Genomic DNA, 13609 nt, shown 5'->3' with positions numbered 1-13609 from the left:
CATCGCCTTGTATATCCGACTTCTCAAGATGGAGGAGGATTTTTGGCGACAAAAGGTGACCCTAAGATGGCTAGCGGAAGGCGACAAGAATACCAAATTCTAACAGAGTTGGGTCAAACAAAAGAGATTACGGATGCGCATTCACAAGATCAATGTAGGGGGAGAGAAATTTCGGATGACTTGGAAATTAGGAACTCGGCGGTGGAATTCTTCCAAAACCTCCTAGCCCCGGGCCCTCTCACGCTCTTGGAGCCGGACATGAGCTTGATACAACTCCTCCCACCATCCCCCGAGGTGGACGCTCTCCCGGACCCTCCAAACGCGGAGGAAGTGAAAAGAGCCGTATTTGACATCTCCGGAGATAGCACCCCAGGTCCGGATGGCTTCACAGCCACCTTTTATCAATCATGCTGGGATACGATTGGCGTGGATGTAGTTGCCGCAATCCAGCAATTTTTTGGGGGAGCCTACCTCCCTTGAAGCGTCACGGCCACGAGCATCGTAAACACCCTCATGGTGGAAGGTTCGTGGGTCCCTCATCCCTATATTTCGGTCAAAAGGTTACAAAACAAGGCCACACCCAAAAGTGGTGTGCCTACACCAATCAAGAGTAGTATGCGGTCCGATTCCTAGTTTCTCGGACCTCACCCTACTCATTACAAAAGTGTTCAAAAGGCTACTACAAAACAAAAACTTTCGCCTCATACAACACAATCCTCAAAAAGCGGCTATTCTTCCTCCCGAACCCGAACATTAGGGATTCCCATCTCGTCCATTCTGATCATGGCAGTAAGTAATCTTGGGGCTGTGTGTCTCGTCAAGCGGCTAAAGTTCTCCAACGACAACCCCATTTTGGCTAGGAGATCCGCCGGCATATTACCCTCTCGGTGGATGAAAGTGGCCCGGAAAGTGATTTGTCTCTTGGTGATCGTAAGACTCGTGGAGCGACTATCGCCCCATCAGCATGTGCAATGTCTCTAACAAGATCATTACCAAAATCCTCACGAGACGGCTAACTCCCCTTCTCCCTCAGGTTATCTCTCCAAATCAGAGCGGGTTTGTGAAAGGGAGGCTTCTAAACGATGGCGTACTCTTGGCGTAAGAGATGTTCCACGAACTACCGAGAAGCACTCCGGCCCCCAATGTTGCGGTCAAGATTGACATGGCTAAAGCCCACGACAGAGTTCAGTGGCCCCTTCTAATCAAGGTTTTGTACCGAATGGGCTTCCTGGCCCGGTGGACATCCTTGATTGAAAGGTGCGTGGGCTCATGCTGGTTCTCGGTCCTAATCAATGGGATCCTATTTGGGTTTTTCAAGTCATCCCGTGGCCTTAGACAAGGCGACCCAATTTCTCCCGCCTTGTTTGTGATTGCCGCGGATTATCTATAAAGGTCTTTGGACATACTCATTTTGGAAAAAAAAAAGACTCATTTTGGGGAATAAAAAGAGATGACTTTTAAGGCCACACGAGGATGTATGGGGATAAGCCACCTTGCCTATGCCGATGATATCGTGATTTTCACACAAGCGGCGGAGGCACCTCTAAGACTGCTCAGAGCTTGTCTAGATGAGTACGCGGGAATCTCCGGACAGCAGATCAATCTAGCAAAGAGCAATTTCTACATCGCCGAGAACCATGATAGGTGCGCCGACCTAATACAGTCCGAAGGTGGATTCTCTAGAGGCACCTTCCCTTTCCTTTACCTTGGGGTTCCTATTTATCGAGGTGTTAAGCGTAGAGACATGTTCATGTTCCTGCGGGAAAAGATTGCCGCTAGAGTCACGGGCTGGGCACACCGGCATCTCTCTTTTGGAGGAAGGCTTACCCTCATTAAGAGTAGGCTCGAAGCGGTGCAACTCCATATTTTCCAAGCCATCGAGCCAACCTCCGGGGCTCTTAAGCAATTGGATCAGCAAATGGCTCGGTTCTTCTGGGGGTCGACAAGTGAGAGGAAAAGAACACACTGGATAAGCTGGGATCAGATTTGCCTTCCGACTTCCGACTTCCGAAGGGGGGCTCGGTGTTCGGAAATCCAAAGAAGTACTCCGAGCCTTCAACGTCAAGTTATGGTGGCGATTCCGAGAGCAAAGCTCGCTTTGGGCAAAATATATGAAGATGAAGTATTGCAAAAAGACCTCCCCCCTCGTGGCCAACCCCTTCGGCCACAACAGCCCAATTTGGAAAAGACTCATGCGCGCGAGACATCAGACGAACCCTCATATTAGGTGGGTGGTGGGCAAATGAGAAATCTACTTTTGGGATGACATTTGGGTGGGCAACTCCACCTTTTTTTTATTTAAATACCATCTCGGTGGAGGGTTCGCTGGTCCCTCATCCCTATATTCCAAGACGTTCAAAATACAATACGCGGCCACACCCGAGAGTGATGTGCCGAAAGGGAACCAACAAGGGAGTATTGCACGGTCCGGTACCAAAGGTTCCGGACCTCACCCTACTCCCGTCAGAATTACATTTAGGCCAGAAAAAACAGAAAACACTACAGAGGGGAACAATTAACTCGCGGGGAAATGGCGCCACAGCCCTATCCCGGTACCAAACCTACTCATGATTGTTATCTCTAACCCGAATATTGGGGAATCCCATTTCATCCAATCGCACTATTGCTTTAAGCATTCTTGGGGCGTTGTGAATGGTGATACGGGTCCAGGATTCTTGTTCAAGGCCCATCTTAGCAAGCAAATCTACCGCTTTGTTGCCCTCCCGGTGGATGAAAGTGGCGAGGACGGTGTGATGCCTCTTGAACATGAAAAGGCGTGACATGGCTCGCCGAACCTGAGCCGGGCCCCATGCAGTAACATTGAAGAGGGCGATAGCTTGTTCCGCGTCGGATTCAATCCAAATGGGTTGGTTGAATTCCTTAGCCATCTCCAGTCCATGGTGGAGGGCCATGAGCTCGGCCTCCAAAGCCGAATGAGCCTCTAAAGGGGTTGCGAAGGCTGCAAGCATTTTCCCGGAATGGTCCCGCACAATGCCCCCCCCCTCCCGCTCTATCCTGTGTTACCATGTATGCTCCATCTGTGTTAACTTTTATCCACGTCTCTTCCGGAGGATGCCATTTAACCGGCATGACACGTGGTCTCGGGTTCCTAATGCCGGCCTGATTCGGTATATTCATTGACAATCTCACCCCGAGCCAATGCTTCGGCTTGATGCTCCCATTGGCCATGTTATTATGGATAAACATTTGAACTTGCCACACCACATTGTACGGCTTGAATTGGATTTGCCCACACTTCTAATCGGCTTGGTGCCTCCAACCTTCTTGTTGGGTCCTTATCGCCCACACTTCTAATCTCTCCGGGATCGTGTCATTAATTCGGAGGGAAGGGGCCGAGCCCCCAAACCACTTGTCAAATTCTGTCGACACGCTACATGCTCCTCGGCCCTGGATGAATAAATGTTGGGGGATTCAATATTAGGGCTCCCGGGGCAGCATTGGCATTTTGAGGCCAGCTCGATCTTTCTCCACTGAAGTTTTGTATCGACCGGGATGCGATTCGACAGAAGACGCCAGTTAAAGATTGCCATAGAATTAGATACGCCAGCTCTCCAAATATCTTCAAGACCCTGTATCCTTGGCCCAAGTGTACGTATGGTATCCCATGTTGTTGCTATTGAGAAGTCCCCGCGTCCGGAGAGAGTCCACCTCGGGACGTCCGGCTCCCCAGTAACGATCGGAGTGTCAAGGATTCGGTGGATTACCGATTGTGGAAGACCGGCTTGTTCATGTAGCTGCTGAAGTTTAGCCTCATTCCAAGTGTCTTCCGTGATGAAGTCCGCGACCAAAGTGGTGTTGGTGCCTCTATCGTCGAGGCTGAGTTCCCTTAGTGTGACATCTCCCGCCCATAAGTCATCCCAAAAATAGATATCTACTTTTCCAATCACCCATCTGATGTAAGGGTTTGCCTGGCTCCTCGCCCGCAACAGCCTCTTCCATGTCGCACTGTGTTGCCCAGACGGGTTGGCCGCATGGGGGGAGGTTCTCTTGCAATACTTCATCTTCATATACCTTGCCCAGAGCGAGCTTTGCTCCCTGAATCTCCACCATAGTTTGATGTTGAAGGCGCGGAGAACTTCCTTGGATTTTCGAATGTCGAGCCCCCCTTCAGAGGTTGGGAGACAAATCTGATCCCAGCCAATCCAGTGTGTCTTTTTCTTCTCAGTTGTCGACCCCCAAAAGAAACGAGCCATCTGTTGGTCTAGTTGTTTAAGCGCCCCGGAAGTTGGCTCAATGGCTTGGAAGATATGGAGCGGGACTGCTTCAAGGGTGCTTTTGATAAGGGTAAGCCTTCCTCCAAAGGATAAGTGGCGGTGAGCCCAGCCTGAGACTCTCGCGGCAATCTTTTCCCATAAGAACATGAACATATCTGTCCGCTTAACACCACGATAGATGGGGACTCCAAGGTATAGGAAGGGGAAGGTACCTTGTGAGAAGCCGCCCTCGGTCTGGATTAGATCCGCATTCCTCTCATGTTTTTCTGCAATGTAGAAGTTGCTTTTTGCAAGATTGATTAGCTGTCCGGAAACACCCGCATATTCGTCGAGGCAAGCTCTCAGTTGCCTAAGGGGCACCTCTGCCGCTTGTGTGAAAATAACAATGTCATCGGCGTAGGCCAAGTGGCTAATCTCCATGCAACCTCGGCTGGCTTTGAAGGTCATCTCTTTTCTGCCTAGGATGAGTCTATCCAATTCCCTCGAGAGATATTCCGCGGCAATCACAAATAAGGCCGGTGAGATTGGGTCGCCTTGTCTAAGGCCACGAGAAGACTTAAAAAAACCGGACGGGACTCCATTAATCAACACCGAAAACCAACACGATCCCACGCACCTCTCAATCATGGATATCCACCCGGCCGGGAAACCCATTCGGTCCAGCACCTTGATCAAGAGGGGCCACTGTACACGGTCATAAGCTTTAGCCATATCAATCTTGACCGCCACATTGGGGGCCGGATTACTTCTTTTTTTTTTTTCAAACACCTTAACGGTGGAGGGTTCGTGGGTCCCTCATCCTTATATAGCAAAATATTTCTCGGTTACAATTAGCCTAGCACGAGGCTTAGGGTTACATGCGGCTATTACAACTAACTATTACAACCAAAGCAAGAACAATCAAAAGGCCAAAGCACCACAAGAGTAAGTAGGGGTCGTGTCACAAATGGCTCGACACCCGCCTACTCTACGGTGTCCTCCTAAGCATCTTCCTCGGCACGAACCCGGAAGTTCGGGATCCCCATTTGTTCCATTCGAATGACATCTTGGACGGCTCTCGGTAAGTCTTGGGCCTCCAAAACTCGACTGTGGCTCAGATCGACACCAATCTTCGCAAGTAAGTCAGCCGCCTTATTGCCTTCTCGGTGGATGAAGGTTGTTCGGAGAGTGAATTGGCGCTTGTGTAAGGTCATGTGGGCCATGGCTTGGCGAGTATGAGCAGGCCCCCAACTTGGCCCTTTAATGAGATTGAGAGCTTGCTCGGCGTCCGATTCGAGCCAAATTGGTTTCTCAAGCTCCGAGGCCAGCTTCTTTTTTTTTTTTTTTTTTTTTTTTTTTAACACCCTCATGGTGGAGGGTTCGTGGGTCCCTCATCCCTAGATTTCAGTCAAGATGTTACAGGATAAGGCCACACCCAAAAGTGGTGTGCCTACACAAATCAAGAGTAGTATGCGGTCCGATTCCAATTGTCTCGGACCTCATCCTACTCCTTACAAAAGTGATCAACAAGATTACTACAAACCAAAAACTTTCGCCTCATACAACAATACCATCAAAAAGCGGCTATTCTTCCTCCCGAACCCGAACATTAGGGATTCCCATCTCGTCCATTCTGATCATAGCAATGAGTAATTTCGGGGCTGTGTGTGTCGTTAAGCGGCTAAGGTTCTCCAACGACAACCCCATTTTGGCTAGGTAGTCCGCCGGCTTATTACCCTCTCGGTGGATGAAAGTGGCCCGGAAAGTGACTTGTTTCTTGGTGATCGTAAGGCGCGCCATGGCTCGGCAAGAGTGAGCCGGCCCCCATTTCGAGCCTTTTAGGAGATTGATTGCCTGTTTCGCATCTGATTCGATCCAGATAGGTCGCTCGAACTCCTTAGCGAATTCCAATCCAAGTTGTAGGGCCATGAGTTCGGCTTCAAGGGCCGAGTGAGCCTCGAGGGGAGTTGCAAAGGCCACAAGCAATTTGCCCTCAGCATCCCGTACCAGCCCGCCTCCCCCGGCCTTACCTGTTTCCACATTGAAAGCCCCATCCGTATTAACTTTGATCCACGGTCTGTCCGGTGGGTTCCACTTGATCGCCATGGCTAGCGGCCTCTCCCTTCTTGCGTCGGATCGGTTAGGGATTTCAAAAGTGACCCGAACACCGTGCCAATGTTTCGGACTTAGGCGCCCGTTTATCATGCTATTCCGGATATAAGTTTGGACCTGCCACACTACATTGTATGGTTTGAATTGTACCTGCTGGTGACGGCTTCTATTTCTCTCGGACCACAGGAACCAGAGGATGAGATAGGGAATGGTATAGCACAAATGCCTTTTGTTTTGTTGTTGTGTCCGCCGAGACCACACCACAAGCCTCTCCGGGATCGTATCATTGATCCGGAGGGACGGGGAAGCACCCTCGAACCAGCCATCGAACTCCCTCTACACACTAACCGCCCCACTTCCTTGGATGAAAAGATGTTGAAGTGATTCCGTGTTCGGGCGATGTGGACAGCATTGGCATTTGGACGCCATCTCAATTCTCCGCCATTGGAGCTTTGAGTCAACTGGGATTCGGTTCGATAAGAGGCGCCAGTTGAAGATGGCAATAGAGTTAGCGAGGCCGGCCTTCCAAATATTGTCAAGGCCTTGGACGATCGGTCTATGCGACCGGATGGTTTCCCACGTTGTGGATAGGGAGAAGTCTCCCAATCGCGAGAGAGACCATCTCGGAACATCTTCCACCCCATCATGATCGGAGTGGCAAGGATATGATTAATAACATACTGGGATAGCCCGGCTTGGTCATGGAGCAACTGCAGTCTAGAAACGTCCCAAGCCCCTTCCCTAATGAACTCTGCCACAAGTGCTTTGGAGTCCCCCCTATCATCGATGCAAAGGTCCCGGAGGGGGGAATCCTTGATCCAGACATCATCCCAGAAATACACTTTCCCTTGCCCCACCATCCAACGGATATGTGGTTGCGCTTGGGGCCGGGCTTTTAGGAGCCTTTTCCAAATTTGACTATTTCTCCCAGAGGGTCTAGCTGTAATGGGCGAAGCATTATAGCAATACTTAGCCATCAAGTACTTGGCCCATAGAGAGTTTTGCTCGCGGAATCGCCACCATAGTTTGATATTAAACGCGCGTAACACTTCTTTTGATTTCCGGACGCCAAGGCCGCCTTCGGCGAAGGGGAGGCAAATCTGATCCCAGCTGATCCAATGGGTCTTCCTTTTATCATTCGACGCCCCCAAAAGAATCGGGCAAGTTGCTGGTCCAAGTGCTTAAGCGCCTCGCCCGTAGGTTCAATTGCTTGGAAGATATGAAGGGGAACCGCCTCTAGGGTGCTTTTGATAAGGGTGAGCCTCCCACCGAAGGAGAGGTGTCGATGTGCCCAACCCGAGATCCTTCTAGCAATTTTCTCCCGGAGGAACATGAACATATCCGACCGTTTGCATCCCCGATAGATTGGAACGCCCAAGTAAAGGAAGGGGAAGGTACCTCGGGTGAAGCCTCCTTCTGCATGAATTAAGTTCGCCCAACGTCCATGCTCCTCGGCGATGTAATAGCTGCTCTTGGAGAGGTTGATCATCTGCCCTGAGACCCCCGCATACTCGTCGAGACAACTTCTGAGTTTCCGTAGGGACCCCGCGGCTGCTTGGGTGAAAATGATTATATCATCCGCATAGGCAAGGTGGCTTATCTCCATGCATCGGCGGGAGGCTTTATAGACCATGTCTTTATGGCCAGGATAGCTTTGTCAAGGGCCCTAGATAGGTATTCCGCAGCAATAACGAAGAGGGCCGGGGAGATGGGATCTCCCTGCCTTAGGCCCCTGGTGGACTTGAAGAAGCCCGCCGGAGCACCATTAATTAAAACTGAGAACCAGCATGATCCAATGCACCTATCAATCAAGGAGACCCACGTTTCCGAGAAGCCCATGCATCGAAGAATCTTAAGGAGGAAAGGCCATTGTACACGATCATATGCTTTGGCCATGTCAATCTTGATCGCAACATTGGGAGACGGGGTACACCGTGGCAATTCATGAAACATTTCCTGTGCAAGAAGGACATTGTCATTTAAGAGCCGGCCTTTAACAAAGCCACTTTGGTTCGGGGAGATGACCTCCGGGAGGAGCGGAGAGAGTCGCTTCATTAGGATCTTAGTGATGATTTTGTTAATCACATTGCAAAGGCTAATGGGCCTGTAGTCTCCCCATGCCTCCGGTAATTCCTTTTTGGGAATGAGGACAATACTAGTGGCAGTAATACTCCTCGGGAGGAAAGCCCCCTGGAAGAATTGTCTAATCGCCTCAACCACATCTGGCCCTACACACCCCCAGCAAGCTTGGTAAAAGGACGCCGTGAATCCATCGGGCCCTGGCGTGCTGTTTCCAGAGATATCAAAGACGGCTAGCTTAACCTCATCTGCGTCGGGTGGAGTGGTCAAGCCTTCCATACATGCCGAGGGAGGGAGAGGTCGGATAATCCCAAGATCGGGTTCCGCTAGCTCCATTGGATCGGGCGCTAGGAGGTTCCGATAAAATTCAACCGCCGAGTTCTTGATCTCATTTTCTTCAGTAAGCTCTCGGCCCTGGGCAATAACTTTATGGATCCGCATTCGGATTCTTTTCTGTTTTACCCAACTTTGGTAGAACCTTGTGTTTTTGTCTCCCTCCGCAAGCCATCGGAGGGTGGCCTTTTGCCTCCAAAAGTCCTCTTCCATTTTGAGAAGGAGGATATAATTTGCAATGAGTTTGTTGATCAACGTCCTATTGTCCGGCGACGGCCTTTCTTCAAACGCCTCTTGGGCCGCGGCAATGTCCTCTTCCATAAGTTTAATATTAGCGTGGATATTCCCAAACTCCTCTTTATTCCACCGCTTAAGGGCTTTCTTTACTCTAGCCATCTTGATTTGTAAGTTGAGTAGACCCCCGGCCTCGGTTGGGCTTGTCCAATCTTGCCGGACAACATCCAAAAATCCCTCATGCCTTATCCACATATTTTGAAACCTGAACGCTTTACCTCCTTGGTTTGTGCTCGGGAGAGTGCTTTTGACGAGGACCGGCCCATGATCCGATGCAACTCGGGGCAAGTTCGTCACCCTAGTAGTCTCAAAAACTCCCGCCCATGCCTCGCTCAACAGTGCTCTATCCAGTCTCTCAAATAGGCCGTTCTTGGCCCAAGTAAACTCGGCTCCATCAAAGCCCGGATCCAGGAGTTTACAGTCTTCGATGGTATCCGCGAAGTCAATCATCTCGGCCTGCCGACTTGTGTTACTACCGACCCTTTCTCGGGATGCCAGAATAGTGTTAAAGTCTCCCCCAATCAGCCAAGGGGCTCCTTCCTCGAGTTGAGCAATATCCTTCATTTTCTCCCACAATGGGTATCTTTCGGCCCTGGAGCATTTGGCATAGACCGTCGATGCAATGCGGTGAGCCAAGCGAGGGAACGAAAAGGAGCCATGTAGGACCTGATCCGAATCTTCCTTAATCTCAAAATCCGCCCCTTCCTCCACAAAAACCCAAATCTTTCCATTACTATTCGAACCTTTGAAGACCATCCCCAAGGCCTTCGAGAATCTCTCCGGGTTGGGTGAGGTAAGTGGTTCCATTATTGCAAGAAAATGAATTAAGTGAGCATGTATTAATCTTTTAAGGACGTTTTGGGTCGTCGCGTTGGCGATTCCCCTAGCGTTCCAAAACAACAAATTGCATGACATAATTAACAGTGGGAATTCATACCCGGCAAGCATGAAGGGCCTCCGTGGGATGCACTCTTTTGGTCACTCTTGGGAGCATGCTTGTGTTCACCCTTGGAGCGCCGGGGCTGATCCGTTGCCCCTTCGCCTCCCTCAATCATGAGAGTATCCGCAAGGTCAGCACTCTCAAACTCTTCTCCCATGAATTCTTCGCTAGCCATTAGCGAGTAGTATTGGTTGGTGCTAAGAAGGCTTCGGTCTCTTTGGGCATCTCGGCCCGAAGTCACGTGATGTCGCCCCGAGCCTCGCATCCCTCCTCGTCTCGACGTGAAATCACTCCTCTTCTCCACAAAATTTCTTTTCGGGTCTAGGGGAAAGCAATCGTCCCTCGAGCCATGTCTGGTATGCGCGGAACTCGGATGAGAGTGGTCCGAGCCATCACTCCCCATCGCGGCCATCGAGGTAGGGCCCGCGCCATGAGCGTGAGTCCCTCAAAAGTTGCCCATAATGTCCGGCCCTCGCCACTCGTGATCATCCACACTATCCACATTTGGTTTGGCCACCACCACGCTAAGATCTCCAATGGTGTCTCCTTGTTGGTTCCCATCCTTGTTGCCACTGTTATGATTCATTTGTCCTTGCTTTCCTTTCGTAGCTTGCTGTCCGTGTTGCGATTGTTTGGATGCTCCCACATTATAATTCCGTTTCGGCGGTCGCACCCCTTTCCCGGCGGCATAGCACACCTCGCCCGTATGGCCTACATGCTTACATTCATGGCAATAAGATGGGATTTTATCCCACTTCACTTGTTGCACCAATTCTCGTCCGCAAATATCCAGGATAATTTCTTCGGGGGGTGGCTTGGTAATGTCAATCTCAATACACAAGCGTGCAAAGGATAGCCGGGCCTTGTTGGCCGTCGCTCGGTCCACTTGGATCGGTGTGCCAAGGAGCTTCCCGATAGCAAATAGGGCAGCTTGATCAAAAAGATGTATCGGGAGGCCAATTAGATTACACCAAATAGCCGCAATGGGAGATTCACAATAGGCGTCAAAATCCGGAGACCATTTGAAGACTCTCATGGGATGTCTATCGATAAACCAGACCGGGGTGCCCTTAGGCCCGCTTAGAAGCCGTGCATAATCAGCCATATCCTCAAATTGAACAAGTATATGCTTTGCGTTAATATACTTCCATGAAAATCCACGACTAAACTTGATATGATCAAGAGCTTTTTGGATTTGAAGGGATGATGGGATAGAGTGCGAAAACTTACCAACGATTGCATGGCCAAGGTTGGTTGCCAACTTTTGAATTTCGGCACCGGAGAAATAGATAGACGGGATGCCGTTCGAGGTGGATGCAAAGCCAATGTTGGGGATGGTCTCGGGCACAAAGACTTGTGGCCCTTCGGTATTTGGTGTTCCCCGGAGCAGGTCCGCCATGGTCTTTGGGCTTTGATTATGCTTCGGGTTGGTCGCGCCATACCCAGCTTGGTTCGAGCCATTCATGGTTTTGTTCGGCAACTCTCCTGTTTTGGCCGTGTAGTCCCTGCTTGGTTGGCCGGGTTAATTTGGGACTTCTCCGGGACACAACTCGTGTGGTACATCTCCAGCGGCCCCATACCAAACGATGCGCTTGCCGCTCCCGAGGTGCCCGAGACGCCCGAGACACCCTCCATTATCGCGCCACCCGGTGCACCCGACGTGCCTGATTCGACCGAATTGGCCGAGACACCCTCCATTTCCGCAGCACCCGATGCACCCGCCGTGCCCGAGGCTCCCGAGCCACCCGATATACCCGCCGTGCCCGAGACTCCTGAGGCACCCGATACACCCGAAACACCTCCCATTTCCGCGACACCCGATACACCCGGCGTGCCCGAGACTCCCGCAATGGCCGGGATGGCCGAAATGGCCGGGATGCCCGTGGTACCCGACGTGCTCAAGGCTCCCGCGACGCCTTCAACGGCCACAGTGGCCGAGACATCAGCGGGTCCCACCGTTAGAATGCCCCTCGGCTCCGAGTTCGGGGTTCGGCTGATGTCGTTCGAGTCCTCACCACGTCCCATGAAGACATGGGTTAGATGGTCACCCGAGATAGGCTTCGACCAACTTCCTACCTTCCCGGGCTGGGGTCGACTAGTTTCAAAAGTGTCCCGGAGTCTCCGGGTTCTCCCCCTCTCAAGAGGAGGGAAATCCTCGTAGGAAGGTGTCGAGGACTCCAAGACCATTGGCACCGGTGATTCGTTGGCCGTCACCCGAAGAGGAGTTAGCTCAACCGAAGGGTGTTCAATCTCCGACTTGTTGGGGGCAATAAGAGGTTGAGCCGCCATGTTGTCTAGCATTTTCGCCATGTCCATGGAGGCAAGGTGAAGAATGTTGTCCTTTTCCCATCCATTTCTGACCCATCAACCAAAGCACCATGTGACTCATCAAGATGGTAAGGAATTATATGGCTTTCCAAAAGAGAGTTTGTTTCTTTTGCCAAATCAGGGTTGCTGACTATTGTGTCTCCCAAGGATCCATTTGCAGCACATGTGACACCTCCACAAGGTTGGTAAGGGACAAAGGAGCTTTCCAAAAGAGATTTTGTACCTTTATCCATATTTGGCAAGTTGACTACTCCTTCCACCATGGGGTGTTGTGCATCACGTGATCTAGTTTTGCAGCACCAAGTACAATGGATTTGTCATGGCTTGGTTGAGAAGGCTCCATGTCGTGGTCGGCTGTCTCCTCTACGGCGACTTGGCCGGAATCTTGGCCGGAGAAAAGCACCAGGTCGGAAGTTGTGTCGCGGACCACATGTGGCCTTTCCATTTCTATCTCCTCTTCAACTCCTCCTTGCACATTCTCCCCCTCTTGCAATGCGTTCGCCATGTTGGGACTTACAAGCGCCGGAAGGATCGAGTTTTTGCATTTAGGGCTCACAACCGGGGCGCAATCTTCCTCCCCAAAGTCGATTCTCTTCCTTAGTTGCTTGTCTTCGGGGAGTGGGGAGAGCACGTACCTCTTCCGACCGTCCCCTTTAGTAGTCGGGGCCGGAGTGCTCTTTCGAGCCTTGATCTTTGCTTTAGCAGCCTTCAACGTCATTTTCTTAGACGGCTCCTTCGGGGAGTTTGATTCCTTCGAGCAAAACTTCATTTGTTGGTCCGAGGGGGTTTGCTCTCCCTCAAGAGGGGGTGGCTCGCTCGTCGGGTCGTCCGGCATGGCCGGGAGGGTGATGGTGAGGTTGCTCGGAAAGGCTTGGGGTTGTCTCGGCCGGTGGGGTGGTGGTCGCGAGGTTGTGATGGCGTGAGGCAAAATCCGACTAGATATCAACCTTCGTCAAACGAGAGCTTGCGTGGGGCGGGTGAGGTGAGAGAGCAAGTCGGAGTGGGGGTGAGGGAGGTGTGGGTGGCCGGCGGAGGGTAAATGGGGTGGGACGAATCTAGAGAGATGGAGGAGCTTCTCGGGGGGCCGGATTACTTCTAGGTAGTTCATGGAACATCTCTTATGCCAAGAGGACACTATCATGTAATAGGCGCCCCTTCACAAAGCCACTCTGGTTTGGTGAGATAACCTGTGGAAGGAAGGGAGTTAGCCGTTTTGTGAGGACTTTAGTGATGATCTTATTAGAAACATTGCAAAGACTGATGGGTCGGTAGTCGCTCCACGAGACGGGTGCCAGCTTTTTTGGGATGA

The 13609-nt window shown here is 51.2% G+C and overlaps 1 protein-coding gene across 1 annotated transcript; it reads right to left on the bottom strand.

Annotated features, from left to right (window-relative positions):
- Window positions 1-10417: 10417 nt before the first annotated feature.
- LOC121791916 lies at window positions 10418-11371 on the bottom strand. The gene has a single exon (XM_042189731.1). The coding sequence runs from the start codon at window positions 11369-11371 to the stop codon at window positions 10418-10420; it is 954 nt and encodes a 317-aa protein (XP_042045665.1).
- Between the last annotated feature and the right edge of the window lie 2238 nt (window positions 11372-13609).

Source organism: Salvia splendens, unplaced genomic scaffold (assembly GCF_004379255.2).
Source record: "Salvia splendens isolate huo1 unplaced genomic scaffold, SspV2 ctg966, whole genome shotgun sequence".
In the NCBI taxonomy this organism is placed as follows: domain Eukaryota; kingdom Viridiplantae; phylum Streptophyta; class Magnoliopsida; order Lamiales; family Lamiaceae; genus Salvia; species Salvia splendens.
Note: the sequence above shows the minus strand (reverse complement) of the source record. Positions and strands in the feature narration are given on the sequence as shown.

What these genes read in the sequence shown, in the direction of transcription:
- LOC121791916 (XM_042189731.1), bottom strand. Translation starts at nt 11,371, where the DNA reads ATGGCGGACCTGCTCCGGGGAACACCAAATACCGAAGGGCCACAAGTC.